This window comes from Trichomycterus rosablanca, chromosome 18 (genome assembly GCF_030014385.1).
Source record: "Trichomycterus rosablanca isolate fTriRos1 chromosome 18, fTriRos1.hap1, whole genome shotgun sequence".
NCBI lineage: Eukaryota > Metazoa > Chordata > Actinopteri > Siluriformes > Trichomycteridae > Trichomycterus > Trichomycterus rosablanca.
In genome coordinates this window covers 11,902,120-11,920,681 of record NC_086005.1, presented here as the reverse complement: position 1 = coordinate 11,920,681, position 18,562 = coordinate 11,902,120, and the positions used below count along the sequence as shown (strand labels likewise).

The 18,562-nt window shown below is 38.6% G+C and overlaps 1 protein-coding gene across 4 annotated transcripts in view; it reads right to left on the bottom strand.

Annotated features, from left to right (window-relative positions):
• The window catches only part of msi2a (musashi RNA-binding protein 2a), a 375,070-nt gene that overhangs the window by 162,505 nt on the left and 194,003 nt on the right, over positions 1–18,562 (bottom strand). For all 4 annotated transcript variants that reach the window (XM_063013642.1, XM_063013644.1, XM_063013643.1 and 1 more), the window contains exon 7: positions 8,511–8,559. In XM_063013642.1, coding sequence (XP_062869712.1) covers positions 8,511–8,559 — 49 coding nt within the window. The remainder of the gene's footprint in view (positions 1–8,510; positions 8,560–18,562) is intronic.

Genomic DNA, 18,562 nt, shown 5'->3' with positions numbered 1-18,562 from the left:
AAGGACTGTGTGTGGTGATAGTCTGTGGCTCTCCTCGGTCAGGGCAGGGATGGTGTAAGTTCAAGGTCGGCACACGGCAGGGGGCTCATGTCCAAAAAGATTGAAAACCCCTGTCCTAGATGATTCATCTTATACAAACATATGATTTATGAACAGTACTGGCTTTTATGATTACCATAGAAAATATACAGAAATATAAAAGCAATAGAATTATTAATAATAAAAAGAACGCAGGACGTGCTCATCAGTCATCTTGATTATGCACACGCATAGTTAACAGCGAGTATAATCTCTTCCGACAGCGGCTGAGCCTGTAAGCCGGTGTATCTACTGCGCCGTTTGAAGACCGAAAGAAATGTGTATGTGCGCTTGCAAGCACACCGATCAGTAGCCAAATGTGTTTCTTATAGGTACAGTGTTTATTAGAATAGCAGTCTTGAATGCATCTGTCCTCCAGGCTGGTTATAATGCTAAATAAGATTAAAATGCCTCCTAATAGGCAGCTAACGACAGGACGGGGGTATTTCCTCACTTCCCATTTGTTTCATTATTGGAAGCATTAACTCAATAAATGTGAGGAGTCTATAAGGAGGCATTTTAATGGTATTTATCCTTGGAGGTCAGGTGGATTCCCATTAGTCTTTAAGGCTGATACTTAAATGAACAGTCATTCATTTGGAAGGCATTTGGAGCCTGACCAGCCTGGCTGGATGCTGGTATTTTCTCATTTCTCATTTCCGTTGGCGGATGGACGGCAGTTGGGGGAAATACAGACAGGTCGTTTTCTGTAAGTGACTGCGCTAGTGGGAGCAGTACTTAGCCTCAGCTACAGTATGTGAAGAGGATTTGCACACATAACAGGATGCTATGTTGTGAATTTACATTAATACATTAATTTACATTAAATACGCTATAAAATATGACATAAATGAGACAAAGTACACCTCTGAGGCTGTTATAGAAGCTGAGGCTGTTATAGGCCACTACAGAAAAGCGTTCCAAATATTATTTGGTCTTACACTGGGAACAAAAAACAGTGTGTGAGCTTCCTAGATTAGTGGGGTTCTCAAGCTTTTTCTCTCTTAAACCCCCCAGTGTTCAAAAACAATTTCTGGGACCCCCTAGTTACAGGTTATGATTATATTCTTATGCTTTCAGCAAGGATGACAAAAGGTATCATCTTCTTGCTCATGGGAAAACCACTATTACTTCTGTGGGCTCTGCATCAACAACTGAATCTGTTCTTTTGTAGTCACCGTCCGTTGACCTTTGCACTTTTGTGGTGGTCAAATCACGTGTCCATTCTCACAGATCCAGCACAGGCTATAGGTAGTTTAAAATATATATATATATGACCTCAAAAGAAATCTCCCATTTGCCAATAGCCTACTGACTTTTCCGTCCCATTACATGTGTTTCTTTTACTCTTCTCAATACAGAGTAACAGAACCCCCTTTAGGCCTCCTGGTTGAGAACCACTGTCCTAGATTCATTTGATACAAAAAATGTTGTTGCTGTTGTTGTTGTTGTTGTTGTTGTTATTATTATTATTAATAATTAATTAATTAATAATAATAATAATATTTTTTGTATTAAATGAATAATCTAGGATAATAACAACAACAACAACAACAACAACAACAATAAATAATAATAATACAACAATAATACAATAATAATAACAACAACAATAATATTAATAATAATAACAAAATAATAATAATAATAAGTAATAATAACAATTACATAATAATAATAATACATTATTATTATCATTATTATAACAATAATAACAACAATAACAATAATGATGGTAATAATAGTAAAATACAAATAATAATAATAAAAATGATACTAATAATACTACTAATAATAATGTGCTCAGGTGGCACAGCAGTAAACTACACTAGCACACTACCACAGAGATTTAGGGTTCAAATTCCCAGCAGTGATATCAGCTGGTTAGGCGTCAAACAAACATACATGATTCGATATTTGTCTGTGTGTCTGGTGTGTGGAGTGAGAGAGAGTGAGAGAGAGAGAGAGAGAGAGAGAGAGAGAGTGTGTGAGTGTGTGTGAGAGAGAGAGAGAGAGATAGATAGCAGCCTGTCCAGGGTGTGTTAATGCATTGTACAGGGAGCGACCCTGACCAGGATAAAGCAGTAGTAAAACATGAAAATAAAAAATGCAATAAATAATAATAATGCACTATATGGACAAAAGTATTGGGACACTCCTTCTAAATTTTGAATTCACGTGTTTCAGCCATAGTAATTACTAACAGGTGTAATAAATACAATTTTATGCTTCCAACTTTGCAGCGATGGTTTAGGGAAGGCCCTGTCCTGTTTCAGCATGACTGTGCCCCTGTGCACAAAGCAAGGTCTATAAAGACATGAAGAAAATCTTTAAACAACAATGACCTGCACTCTAGCGACCAGCTTTGGAAAGAACTGGACCATCAGCTGAGGCTTTCCTACAGCCATACAAATAGATGTAATGGGCACAAATTCCCACAGACATACTACAAAGCCTTGTGAGAAGTCCTCTCAGTAGAGTGGCTGTTGTTATATCTAAAAAAAAAAAAGAAATCACATAGGGGTCATTTTATTTTAACAGCATTTGTTTTTGAAATGTAATGACCAATACGTTCATGGTCAGGAGTCCAAATACTTTTGGCTATGCAGTTTATGTGTACCGTAAACTTTAGGATCATTGAGTGTGAGTTCTTGGGCTGTTAACCCTTAATCCCTGCATCACATCCCACATGCATCATTAATTCTTCCTGCCCAGGCTGTTCCTCCATCAGGCTGAAAATTTAGATAGAGGAAGACAATGTTCTACCATGGTCAGAACAATGTGCCACACACACAGTGAAGGAAAGAGAGACAGAGAGTGCACGAGAGAGAGGGAAAGAGATGAGAGCCATTGCATTAACCCACAATGCAGCAGGGCAGCAGGACTGATGGCTTTGGAAAGCTCAATTTCCAACACAATCGTCCTCATTTTAGTGCTGTAAATGCCACAGTGATGCTGCACTTCTCACTCTTTTGTGTGAGAACCTTGCTCTCACAACCACCAGCACACACCAGTGAGAGAGAGAAAGAAAGGAGGCAGAAAGAGTCGCAGTAGTCACCTGGAAGGGAAGGAGGACAATGCTGAACGGTCTAAACAAGGAGACGGTACAGGACGAGCATCCAAAAGTGAGGTTTCCTTTTTTTTTTAATTACCCGGGATGTGAAAGGCTACATCGGTGGCCAAAATGCTGATCTCACTATATGAAAACAACAGTCCTAAAGCATAAAAGTACAGGCAACATTACAGTCCGTCACAAGCCAGAGGTTGAGAACATCTGGTTTCGAAGAAAAGCAGCATTTACATATAGCATGTACACTATATTAACCAAATAATTGGGAGACCCCCTTCTGATTATTGAACTAATGTGTTTCATCCACAACAATTGCTAAACAGTTTAGGGAAGGACCTTTCCCGTTTCAGCATGAGCAATATAAGCAAGGTCTATACAGACTTAAAGAAAGTCCTGCCCTCAGCCCCACTGAAAAGCTTTGGAATGAACTGGAACATCAATTGAGGCTTTCTTGACCAACATCAGTGCCCAGCCATACAAATGCTTTTTTTTTTACTGAATGTGGACAAATTCCCACAGACATGGTTCAAGTCTTGTGAGGAGCCTTCTCATACAAGTGGCTGTTGTTATAGCTAAAAAGATCACACAGATGTCGTTCTGTGTCATTCTTTTTTAATACCAAGCTCCTGGTCAGGTGGCCATATAGTGTATTTCTGCTTGTACTGAACTTGGCTACATCAATTTCACCAAATACAGACTATTAAGTAGACTAATTTTAACACTTAAGTTAATAATGTTCACAAATTCAGGATCTTCGTCACATCAGGAGGATAAACTTTCCATCAGAAAGCCCCGACCCAAGCTTTATGACCCATTTTTTTTCCCAAATTAAAAAAAAACATTAATAGACTGTGGCTTAATGCACTAAACAATTAAACTACAATCTACAACCATAAAAAACAAGATTAAATCTAGAACCTTTAAAACCTATCCTACTATAAACAAGACTAACATGGAATAGATCCAGTAGCTTAGGCATTAAAAAGAAATATTAGACCGCTACGTTCAGGTGGCTCCATAGACTGGACTATCGACTGTACCACCAGTCTGGCCAGACGCCTAACAGACCATTGGCTATGTCCTGAGTCACGAATGAGAAAAGGCGAGGAAAGTTGTAGCCTCATTGTGACCGCAGCAGTGACCCCTACTGTCAGGTCCTGGTGCTGGCATGAATGAGGGAAGAATACATATACATTTACAGCATTTAGCAGACGCTTTTATCCAAAGCAGTCACAGTACTGTGACAGTATATTGTCTGAACAACTGAGGGTTAAGGGCCTTGCTCAAGGGCCCAATAGTGGCAGCCCGGCAGTGGTGGAGCTTGATCCAGCAACCTTTGGATTACTAGTCCAGTAACTTAACCACTAGGCCACAACTGCGAGTATAGCGCGGTCCTCTACATATGCTGAGACTATGACTGTACAAATCAAATGCTGGTCACATTTTTACCCTGCCCGGCGGCTACACGTTTTGGAGGAAGCATGGGCTAGCCTGCAGCAAAAGGTGGAAGTGTCAGAGGTGTCAAGTAGCCAGTAGAGGTCGCCAGGGTGCATAGGAAGTCTATAGGAAGTATATTCAAATTAAAACATTAAAAAATAAGAAAAAAAATAAGAAAATGAAAAAATAAATAAATAGACAAATAAAAATAAAATATAAACAATAATAATAAAAAAATAATTTATTTATTTATTTATTATGCAAGGCAAGGTGGGGAAACAATGAGGACTGGGCAGTAATCCATTACAGGGTGACGCACTTAGACAATTGAGACAATTAAGTGCAGCTAAGTCACTTTATGCATGCATGCAAAAGGTGGAAGGGAACCACAGTAGGAGGAGAAATTTCACCAAGACATGGGAGAACATGCCAAAATCCACTGACTGATCAAAGACAAGATCTACTCAACATCAGCCAAAGTCGCTCTAAAACCATGAAATCAAATCAGCTGGACTAGTCAAAACAATATTCTGATCTTCCCGATTGTTCCATGCCAACAGCATTTTTGATTCTGGATCTGAAGTGATTTTTGCAGTTTACAGGCCAAATGTTTTACAGTGGAATGTTCCAGACTGAAACCTGGCTCCAGTTTCAGCACCATTTCAGTTACCTGTCCTGCTCTTTCTCTAAAATCTTGTCTTTTGTTTGTAGTTAGCCTGGTGTCTGTCTTGTGTTTAACAATTTTGCCTTAAACTTGATCTTTCAGAGAGAAGCCATAACAGTAATCTTTAGAGTCATCGATACAGTCATGAAGAGTTTGTTTTACCAACGATGCTAGGGGTGGGTCTGATTCGTTGCGCAAAAGGTAGGAAACACCCCAGACAGGTAGCCAGTCTATCACAGCACAGACATACACATACTGTATACCCCCACACTCACACCTAGGCCAATTTTATCAGCTCTGACATGCAACCTCCACACGGAAAAGATCCCGGCTTCTCGGCCGGAGAATCGAACCCAGGTACTTCATGCTGTGATGTGCCAGCGCTACCCACAGCTTTAATTGACCCTGAATACAAATGCACCTGCGTCCGGACGAGCCTCCGATGCGCTTGATAAGCCTCAATCAGATTCCTGCACAAGATGACCTGCTTCAGAATGAAGGACGTTTGCTATGCAAGTCATTTAGAGGCAACAGAACCAGGATAGGATATGAGTGAGTGGGTGAGAGAGAGAGAGAGAGAGAGAGAGAGAGAGAGAGAGAGAGAGAGAGAGAGAGAGACGGTGAATCTGTGAGTTCTGAAGAAATGCTGCAGAAATTCCACCAACGCTTCATTAAACACCAAAATAATAGAGAAGAGAGCTGCAATTTTTCACCGTGTGTGTGTGTGTGTGTGTGTGTGTGTGTGTGTGTGTGTAGCAGCCTTTTTATGTGAAGTACAACATGGACATGACCTGTATCCAGAGGTGTAGAGTACCAACAAAATAGAAACGTTTGGGTGATGCAGCGGTCCACTGGAGGAAACGTGGTACAGTGTCTTAAAAATAAAAAAGGATTTGCCCCCTTCCAGCAATGAACCCTCCCACAAAAAACACTGGGCCCAGCTTCACCAAGAAACACTGGGCATAGGGGCAGGAATACCCTGGCACAGGGATTCAGCATTAAGTTTATGTGATGTCACCCATCTGGTGACCGTGACTGTAAACACAAATCACTGTACATTAAGAGCTGGATTCACAATAACATTCTGTTTGTTGGTTGACTATTAAATAAAAGTGGATTTTTATTTTATTTTTATTTATTTTATATGAACAATTTCCGTCAGAATGTAAGATTTCCTTTACTCCCATGAGGGTATGCTATTGTCTTTGATGCCATACCAGCTGGACCTCTTACTTTGCTGTCAACATATCCAAATGGAAAACTGTACTATTCCTGCAATGACCCCTAATCAGCTCTTTATAGGAAATGAATGTGCATTGCCTATATACAGTACGTGTCCATATTAAAGTCTGGACACGTAGGCAAAATGCATATTTTCAATACATTTTTGAACATTTTATTTCATTAGAATATTAATCAATAACATCTTCAATGTGTTTTCCACTGTGTGTATTTTAGTAAACATATAGTTAGTTATAGTTACAGTGATATTTCCTATGTGTCCAGACTTTAGGGACACCCTGTATTATATCTAAACCAGCTGCAGTATTTTTTTGGAATAATTTTATTGTGATATAGATTGGTAAACAACATGGCTTTTACCAAGGAGTATTTTTACAAATATGAAGAATCCCTAATTCATTTATTTTGGGACAGCACATTTTGTCTTTTGGATTGACCTAATTTCCTATTTATAAAAAAACAAACAAACCCTAATTTCAAATTAAAAATGGAATTTATTGTCTTTGGGATATTTAAAAGTGATATTAAATTCAGATGATATTTTTGTCATCAATCTTCTCTTAATATTATCCAAAAATCCCATTCATTGTTTAAATTCATAAACAATAGACCAAATTTTGACATTTTTAAGGCATCCTTTACATCCCTTATTAACACAGTAAAACTGTGAAGAAAAATGTGAAGGCAAAAATAACATTAACACTGATTACAAATTCTCCTCACTTAACAAATTGAAATATTAATAAATTCCTGATTTAGCTATTTGTTTTTATTACCTCGAGCAAGTTTGAATTTTATTTTAGCTGTGATATAATGTAATTTTATGTAATATACACTGATCAGGGATAACATTATGACCACCTTTCTAATATTCTATTGGTCCCCATTTTGCTGCCCCATATGCAACAAACTACGATGCACTTTGTATTCTGACACCTTTCTATCAGAACCAGCATTAATTTCTTCAGCAATCTGAGCTACAGTAGCTCGTCTGTTGGTCCGGACCACGCGGGCCAGGCTTCGCTCCCCACGTGCATCAACGAGCCTTGGCCGCCCATGATCCTGTCGCCGGTTTACCACTGTTCCTTCTTTGGACCACTTTTGATAGATGCTGACCACTGCAGACCCAGAACACCCCACAAGAGCTGTGGTTCTGGAGATGCTCTGACCCAGTCGTCTAGCCATCACAGTTTGGCCCATTTTTCCTGCTTCTAACACATCAGCTTTGAGGATAAAATGTTAATTTACTGCCTAATATACCCCACCCACTAACAGGTGCCATGATGAAGAGATAATCAGTGTTATTCACTTCACCTGTCAGTGGTCATAATGTTATGCCTAGTCTGTGTATTTGTAGTTTAATAAAGTTGGGGGGGGAAACACTTTAATTGATGACTGAGTGGTGGAAGAATAAAGAGAGATCAGCATGGTCATGTGGACAGGCTCTCGAGAATCTGCCGCTGGTCGGCGTAAAGAAGAGTTTTAGGAAGTGTGTCCTAGCCTGCAGCCCTCCTCGCTTAGGGAAACAACATAAAAAGCCACTATAATAAAAAAACTCACTCTGAGCGTTTCTAGCATTAAATGCTAGTGAAACAAGAGCGTCATGTCTTTGCAAAGTCATCAGCATTAGACAGAAGCTTCTTTTTAATCTCAGATAAAAAGAAGATAAGAGATAGGTAGATAAAGAGAACGTTTCCCCACAGCATTGTCACTACCCTTATCTAACACACACACAGTAACCACATCATTAAAACCTCCACACGCACACACAACAAATCCTTGACACGGAGGAGGGTCGTGCTGCACCCCTACCCCCATCTACATCGATCGCTATTCTATCACGCTTCACTTCTGATTCGGCAATCGGTCAACGAGCCTCGACGCTTCAAAGACAGCTCTGATAAAGGCACGAGGACAGAAACACTAACAACAGCGGCCTCTGAGACACGTGAGGACCGTATATAACGGGGGAGAGGACAAACGCCGTGTAGGTTGTACGAGCAGTAAATTAGCTCTTACCTCTGTGTCTGTTAGTGGTCTTGTCGAACATGAGCATAGCGTCCTCTACCTGCAAGAGAAAGGAACAAAAATACGAGGTCAAGTGTCATACAAAATGCACCAAAGATACATCTGAACACCAAATCTACCACATAAGACATGCACTTTATGGACAAAAGTACGTGGGTTTAGGTGTTTCAGCTACACCCGCTGCTAACAGGTAAATGCTATTACGTATTGTTGAATGAAATGTTTCCAATGTTGTGGCAAACAAGTTTTGTGCAGCAGGCCTAAACAGCCTGCACAGCAGATTACTGAACACATGTGGAATGAACTAGAATGTCGATTGTGAGCCAGGCCTTCTCTTAACATCAGTGCTTGACTAAACAGATACAAATACTTCAAGTAAACACTTCAAGATCTTGTGGAAAACCTTCCTACAGAAGTAAAGATATAGCCACAAGGGGAGGACGTGTTCCATTTTAATGCTCAAGGTTTTAAAATTGAAGATTGATGTAGATGAATGAATGAATGATCACACACAGCCATCTTGTTTACATCCACACTGTATTCAGAAATAAAAATACATGGTGACGCAAGTGGTGGAGTGAATGCTGCAAAATAATACTGCTCCTAGGGACCTGGATTAAAAACTTACTCTCTTTGAGAGGTTTGGCATGTTCTCATGTGTAGCTGGAAGAACTCAAAGCTGAGCAGTCAACCCTGACCAAAATGAATTGATTTGTAAAAATAAATAAATAAATAAATATCAGTAATAATAATAATAATAATAATAATAATAAAGAATAATAATAGCAGTAAATAAAAAATACCAATAATAATAATAGCAATAAATAAAAAATACCAATAATAATAATAATAATAACAATAATAGCAATAAATAAAAAATACCAATAATAATAATAGCAATAAATAAATACCAATAATATTAATAATAATAATAGCAATAAATAAAACAAATACCAATAATAATAATAATAATAATAATGAATAATAATAGCAATAAATAAAAAATACCAATAATAATAATAATAATAATGAATAATAATAGCAGTAAATAAAAAATACCAATAATAATAATGAATAATAATAGCAATAAATAAAATACCAATAATAATAATAATAATAATACGACTAATGAAAGCAATAAATACAAAAATACAATACAAATAAAAAAGTTATAAAAGCAACAGTATTATTATTAATTTTAATATTATTAACAATAATAATAAATAAATAAAATACAAATAAAAATAGTTATAAAAAACAGCATTATTATTATTATTATTATTATTATTATTATTATTAATATTAATAATATTAGCAGCAATAATAATAATAGCAATACTACTACTAATGATAGTAATAATAATATCAGTTGCAATAATAATAATAGATTAAATACTGCATAAAAAGTTCTAATTTAGCTTTTTTTATTAATTATAAATTTAGTCCAGTAAAGACGCATTTGGGTCAGAAAATGGCAAGCAGGTACTGCAGCCAGAAAAGTTGGAGAACCCCTGCAGCAGAGGTAGGACAGAAAAATGTGTCATCTGAAATCCCCAAACTTCACCTCTAACCCACAATGTCATACAAGACAGCTCTGTCTCCTGTAACCAAAGTAAAAGTGAAATAGGAACCACAGCCTCAGAGGAGACCTGAGCCAAAGGTCCTCCGTGTCTCTCGCCCCAGTTACCGTCGCTAGGTAACGCGCGGAGGTGTATGTGGCAGAGCGAGGGTGTGAGCCAGCGTGAGGCTGGTGGCTTGAGGACAACAGATGTAAACACACACACAAATAAACCCGAATGGCCGTTGCCTAATGCCTCTGTTTGTTTGAATTAGTGAAGCAGTCGAACAGCTAGCACACCGGGAGCCGAGCGGCACAGCTAGCCTCATGTGTAACGTCTACACAGCCTCCCAAAATAATATTAGAACAATATGAGAACCTGCTGGGTGTGATTTTCAGTCTGGAATATTGAACCCCTTACATTTACTTTCTAAACGTGCACATGAGAACGAGCATTTTTTGCCGTTTGACAGCTGAAAAACTAGACAAAGAAAATGAGTCAGCAATCAAATTTCCAAAGAAGTGATGAGGTGTTAACGAAGCAGTGACAATCATAAAATTCCAAAAAAAGAAACAACAAACAACAGTTTAAGTTATAAGTTTCTTATGGTCAAAAGTATGTGGACGCCTGATCAAAAGCTTGCTAGCCATCACAAATCATAATTATAATTATTAACATCAAGTTGTTTCCTTCTCTGCAGCAAATATAGCCTTTACTTCACAGTGAAAGCTCTCCCCAAGGACTGTGTCTGTGGGAACCTGGGCCCATTCAGTCAAAATCATATTTGTCAGGTCAGCTACTGATGTTTCCAGTGGTGTGATACATGGTCAAAGTCAGGGATCTGTGCAGACCATAAGAGTTAGTCCACATCATACCAGCCAACCGGGTCTCTCTAAATGAAGGCTTTGTGCACAAGGGCACAGGAACAGGAAAGGGTCTTCCTGTTGAAACTGTTGAAAGGGTGTACTGTAATTTACTTTATATAACTAATTTTACACATCTGTTAGCAATGGGTGATGCTACCAAACAGTCATTAGTACACGTGTCTACATACTTTTTAAAAATTTGGTTGTTTCATAACTTTGCGAGGAGTTATTAGAGTTACCAGCCGACCACAGCTAATGACTTCTCTGTGCCTATAAATATAAGGGTTAGTTTGACTACACTTGATAAAAGTACATGGAACAGTGGTCTCTGGCCAAGGGGGGGGGAAATAAACCCACAAATATGAATAAATAAATAAAAAAAAAATAAAAATACACAAACGAATAAATACACAAATAAATGAATAAATAAATAAATACACAAAAATAATTACACAGACAAATAAAATATACAAAATGAATAAACACATATAAATGAAATAAATAAAATATACAAATAAATGAATAAATACACAAATAAATAAATAACCAAATTAAATAAAATATACAAATAAATGAATAAATAAATACACAAACAAATACATGAGAAAATACACAAAGAAATAAATTAACACAAAGAAATAAACAAAAAACAGGAATACATAAAAAACAAAAAATTTAATTAATTAAAAATAAATAGATAAATATACAAAAATAAATACAAAACACACAAATGAATGAATAAATAAAAAAACTAATAAATGAACACACAAATAAATAAATAAATACACAAATAAATAAACAAACACATTAAAAAAAACGTCATGAATTTGAAGTATTTCAAATTCGATCAAAAGACTGGCAACCTGATAATTATGTATTAATTAATTAGTTGATCTGTGTTCTGACCATGTATGTATATATATGTGTGTGTGTGTGTGTGTGTGTGGTAAGCAATCAGGGTTGAACCAACAAGCTAGAATCATTCCTGAATTTAATCGCTTTGTAAAGGCAGATTCAACACACCCCTGTAGCCCTTCCCTAAAACACACTTTCTTGAAGATGTCAGAGTTCTGAGCTGGTTGTATGATGATGATGTCTGTCTGTAGCTGCTCTATTGAAGCACAGCTCACGATTCACTGAGCACTTGCAGATAGAGTCAGTTGGGCCATTGTGTTTACATCTATATACACTCTCACCCGCAGGACGATAACGCTACAGCGACGGCGGAGCTCCTGGTGCGTGACTGCTGAACGGGCATCAGTCTACACACACACACACTTTATACTGATTTTTCAGTACTGTAGGCCTTTTCAATACACACTGAGTGTGCGCGCGCACACAGAGCAAACCAGGAGGTAAGGGCTGACCCACTTGTGGGGGGCCGACATTTCTCTCCTTTCCCTTCTATTCTGTAGAGAAAGGTTGAGAGGATAATGAAGGCTTATCGTATGTTAGGAGACAGAGACGGGGACTGGGTGGAGTGGCTGGCCTTTTCTAACAATACAGACAAACTTTCTCCTGCCCCTGAATGCTCACCAGAAAGAGTCCACCGCCCTGTACGTCTCCAGAGGAACAGAGCTTCTCTCAAGCCGGACGATGTATATTTATACAATTTTAATATCACAGTCAAACTGTTTACTTATTTCTTTTGACTAACTGCTTCAGTGTGGTCAGGGTCACGGTGGGCCAGGCAGCACCAGGCCACACAATCATCAATATCAATCATCTGATCCTTATCTGAACACTGAGTCTTAATCCCACTGTTACTAAATGATCTGTAACTGATGGGATGGCATTGACCTCACAAACTCACTCACACTCATTCATTCACTCACTCACTCGCTCACCTACTCGCTCAGTATCACTCACTCACTCATTCTCAAACTGACATTCATTCACTCACACCTATTCGCTAATTCACTCACATTTGCTTACACATTCACTTAAACATACTCACACATTCATTTACTCACTTAAATTCACTGACTCACTCAAACTCATTTACTCACTTGCTCAGTCACACTCATTCACTTGTTTATTCAATTCATGCACTCATTCACTCACGCTCATTCACTCATTCATTTATTTGTTCGATCATTTATTCTCTCACTTGCTCACACTTACACAAACTCATTAGCTCACTGACACTCATTCACTCACTCATTCCTTCAATCACTCACTCACACATTCACTTATTCCTTCAATCACTCACACTCATTTGCTCACACTTACACACTCATTAGCTCACTGACACTCATTCACTCACTCATTCCTTCAATCACTCACTCACACTCATTCACTCACTTGCTCACACTTACACACACTCATTAGCTCACTTACACTCATTCACTCACTCATTCCTTCAATCACTCACTCACACTCATTCACTTATTCCTTCAATCACTCACTCATTTGCTCACACTTACACACTCATTAGCTCACTTACACTCATTCACTCACTCATTCCTTCAATCACTCACTCACACTCATTCACTCACTTGCTCACACTTACACACACTCATTAGCTCACTTACACTCATTCACTCACTTGCTCATTCGCTTACTCATACTCATTCGTTCACTCACTCATTAACTCACACTTTCACTCACTTGTTCACTCACACTTATTAACTCACTTATTCACTCGCTTGTTCCGTCACACTCATTGACTCACACTTGTTCACTCACTTACTCACACTTATTCACTCATTTGTTCACTCACACTCATTTACTTACACTTATTCCCTCACCTGCTCACTCGCTTACTCATACTCATACTTATTCACTCACTTGTTCACTCACTCATTAACTCACACTTTTTCACTCGCTTACTTACACTCATTCACTCACTCATTAACTCACACTTATTCACTCACTTGCTCACTCGCTTACTCACTCAAATTCGCTCACTCACACTCATTCATTCACTCGCAGTTATTCGCTTACTTGCTCACTGACACTCAGCCGCTCGAACCCACATACCTGAAGACGTTCTAGAGCTCAACTCAAAAACATCGTTGCTGTGAAGCACCCGATTCACCAGCTGCATGATCATGGTGCAATAATCAAAAAGTAAGTCACCATTTTTAAAAATATCAGGGGTTTTGTACACATCTTGTCAGGATGAAGGATAATATGACAGCTGTAATTAATTAATTTATTAATGTATTTTTACTCATTGCGTAATCATGGTCAGGATGGCTGGGCCCAAAAAACACAGACGCCCAACTCATTCGATTACACATGCTAAGATATAAGGCACGAATGCTAGGGTAATTTAATTACAGTACAGTAAACAACCTGAACCAATATGAGCAGGAAGTTCGAGGATGTTTGTACAGTTCTGAACAGGATGTCTGAAGCTAGCGTGTGCTGTTAGCACTAGCGAGAGGCTGATTTATTAACTAACACAAAGGTTTAGAGGGCTGCAAAGAAACACAAGAGGCAAAAAAAATTACAAAGAGGAAGCGAGCGAGCAGCTGTTTAAATTCACACGAGGCCCGGAGGCGGCTTAGCGCGTTTCTGTCAAATGTTATGACAATGAAAAGTTCTTCCCTCGGAACCTAGAGCCCAAACAACTCCATGTATAAAACATAGCACTCGCTAACACGTATCAACACCGTACATATAGCATACAGGCAGTGCTTTAAATCAACAGTCCTGAAGTATTTACTGGTGGACATGGGTGTTAATAACCGAGCTGACTGGTGCTGTGATGTGGGGAAACGAAGCAGGAGTGGCGGAGATTTAAGAGCGGAGGAAATACGGTGTGACAGCAGTTTAGGTCCACTGCAATTCCTCCTGTTATTTACATTCTCCTCACGAAACAGAGGAAACAGAAACGGAAAACCCTCGCCGAGTCAGTGCACACCAACACAGAAGTTTTACTACAGACCAGAGGAGCAGAAACGAACGGACACGGTAATAATCAAGAATAATCGATTAACTGCTAACTGCCAAAAAAGTCACTGTTTGGTTAACGCTATTCATTAAAAAGATTATTTCTTCATTCATTGTCTGTTTTACCACCGCTTTATTCTGGTCAGGGTTACGGTGGGTGCAGTTCACTGGACGAAAAGTAGTTAACACCCTGGACACACAGGGCAAACACACTCATATATACTCATATATCTCCAGTTTAACCTGACTGCATGTCTTTGGACTGTAGGAGAAGACCGAACTTCCCAGAGAAAACCCACACAGACATGAGAACAACATGCAAACTCCACACAGAAAGGACCCAGATCGCTCCACCTGGGATTCAAACCCAGGACCTTCTTGTTGAGAAGTGACAGTGCTACCCACAGATCTGTCCGTTACCTAGCCCTAAACATGCTGATATATATATACAGTATATATATATATATATACATATGTGTGTGTGTGTGTGTGTATATACAGACATATATATATATATATATATATACTATATGTACATATATGTATATATACGTGATGCTGGTGGAGGAAAACGTTTCCTGACTCGCTTCTCCAAAACACCCCAAAGTGGCTCAATAATATTTAGATCTGGTGACTGTGCAGGCCATGGGAGATGTTCAACTTCACTTTCATGTTCATCAAACCAATCTTTCACCAGTCTTGCTGTGTGTATTGGTGCATTGTCATACTGATACACGGCACCGCCATTGGATGCACATGGTCCTCCAGAATGGTTCGGTAGTCCTTGGCAGTGACGCGCCCATCTAGCACAAGTATTGGGCCAAGGGAATGCCATGATATGGCAGCCCAAACCATCACTGATCCACCCCCATGCTTCACTCTGGGCATGCAACAGTCTGGGTGGTACGCTTCTTTGGGGCTTCTCCACACCGTAACTCTCCCGGATGTGGGGAAAACAGTAAAGGTGGACTCATCAGAGAACAATACATGTTTCACATTGTCCACAGCCCAAGATTTGCGCTCCTTGCACCATTGAAACCGACGTTTGGCATTGGCACGAGTGACCAAAGGTTTGGCTATAGCAGCCCGGCCGTGTATATCGACCCTGTGGAGCTCCCGACGGACAGTTCTGGTGGAAACAGGAGAGTTGAGGTGCACATTTAATTCTGCCGTGATTTGGGCAGCCGTGGTTTTATGTTTTTTGGATACAATCCGGGTTAGCACCCGAACATCCCTTTCAGACAGCTTCCTCTTGCGTCCACAGTTAATCCTGTTGGATGTGGTTTGTCCTTCTTGGTGGTATGCTGACATTACCCTGGATAATGGATAATACCCTTGATACATCACAAAGACTTGCTGTCTTGGTCACAGATGCGCCAGCAAGACGTGCACCAACAATTTGTCCTCTTTTGAACTCTGGTATGTCACCCATAATGTTGTGTGCGTTGCAATATTTTGAGCAAAACTGTGCTCTTACCCTGCTAATTGAACCTTCACACTCTGCTCTTACTGGTGCAATGTGCAATTAATGAAGATTGGCCACCAGACTGGTCCAATTTAGCCATGAAACCTCCCACACTAAAATGACAGGTGTTTCAGTTTCATTGTCCAACCCCTGTATATATGTATATATATATATATATATATATATATATATATATATATATATATATATATATATATGTGTGTGTGTGTGTGTGTGTGTGTGTGTGTGTGTGTGTGTGTGTGTGTGTGTGTGTGTGTGTGTGTGTGTGTGTGTGTGTGTGTGTGTGTATATATACATATATATATACATATACTGTATATATATATATATAGATCGATAGATAGATCGATAGATATATAGATATAGATATATAGATAACATTATATATATATATATATATATATATGAGAGAGAGAGAGAGAGAGAGAGAGAGATCGAGAGAGAGAGAGAGAGAGATCGAGAGACAGACAGACAGATAGACATACACAGAGATAAACAGATAGACAGACATATACAGACAGACAGAAAGATAGATAGATAAATACTTTATTTATCCAGAGGGAAATTATTGGCCTTCAGTAGCTGATTTAGTTAATACTTTATATTATACATTATATTGTATCTCAGTGGTCAATGTACTGGACAAGTAATCAGAAGGTGGCCGATTCAAGCCCCACCACTGCCAGGTTGCCACTGTTAGGCCCTTAAGCAACACCCTTAACCCTCAATTGCTTAGACTGTACACTGTCACAACAGTAAGTCACTTTGGATAAAAGCATCTACTAAATTTAAACTACTAAATGATTTTTTATTTTCATGTTTTACTACTTCATCTTAGTCAGGGTTGCGGTGGGTCCGATTTCCCCAGAATCACAGGGCACTTGCACAGCTAAGGTTGGAACTTGAGAGCTTAAGAGCTTAGCAGTGATGGGCTGGTGGTAGAATGCTGTGCCACAGGTGCACTAATACAGTTTGCCAGAAACCCTGTTGGCAGACTTCTCACCGACAGCCAGCATAAGCCATGGTTTAAACCCGGACTTCCAGGATCCTGAAGCTGTGTGACACTCACCCGACCTGCTTCTCTACCACAGTGCAGGCAAAGGTGATGCACAATTACAGGATGCGTACTGTGATTTGGGGGTGCCTTTCACATAGCTGGTATTTTGGTGGTGTTATTAGCAGCTTCAAATTTAATAACCTGTATGAGCTGTTATGGTTGTAATTGACACTGTAATTGACACTGTAATTGCTCCCTCTGTTAATCAATCAGTCACCAAATTGAATCGGTAAGCCAATTAAACTAATTGAACACAATCAGAAGTGATTTCAGTTGCCATGTGGGATATAAAGTTTACTAATCATGAACCTCAACATCCAAGTCAAGCAGATATTCTCACAAAAAAGGACTAATGGACACGGACAACTTGATGGAAATGTGAAAATAATACAACAATAATAGCGCAACCTGAAGTCAATCCTGGAACTTTGTGGTGCGTCTTAGCAGACTAAAAGACACGAATGGGCTACAATGTCACCAAAAAAAAAAAAAAAAATGGTGGTTAGTGGCAGTCATTGCTTTTTGAAGTGGTCCAACCAGACTTTGTCCTCTAAAGTAATGAAATAAGGTTTGGTTTAATGATGACAATGGTTCAAGCCCAATTTTGTCAAATATTCTTGAGACAAATTATAAAGATGAGATTTCAAGATTTGCTGTTGGTTTGGAGTTGGACATGACACCAGGCACTTTCCTTTCTTACTGTTGTCAATTGCTTTTTTTACTGCAAAGAAATATTTGAAATAGGACATGTGAAAGTAAATTAAATCCAGACAAATGGGTCATTTAAAGGTAAACTAAATCAAGAAAAATGGGACATTTAAAAATGGATTAAATCCAGAACAAAAGGACATTTAAAGAAAGATTAAATCCAGAACAATGGGACATTTAAAGGTAGATTAAATCCAGAACAATGAGACATTTAAAAGTAGATTAAATCCAGAACAATGGGACATTTAAAAGTATATTAAATCCAGAACAATGAGACATTTAAAAGTAGATTAAATCCAGAACAATGGGACATTTAAAAGTAGATTAAATCCAGAACAATGAGACATTTAAAAGTAGATTAAATCAAGAACAATGGGACATTTAAAGGTAGATTAAATCCAGAACAATGGGACATTTAAAAGTAGATTAAATCCAGAACAATGGGACATTTAAAAATAGATTAAATC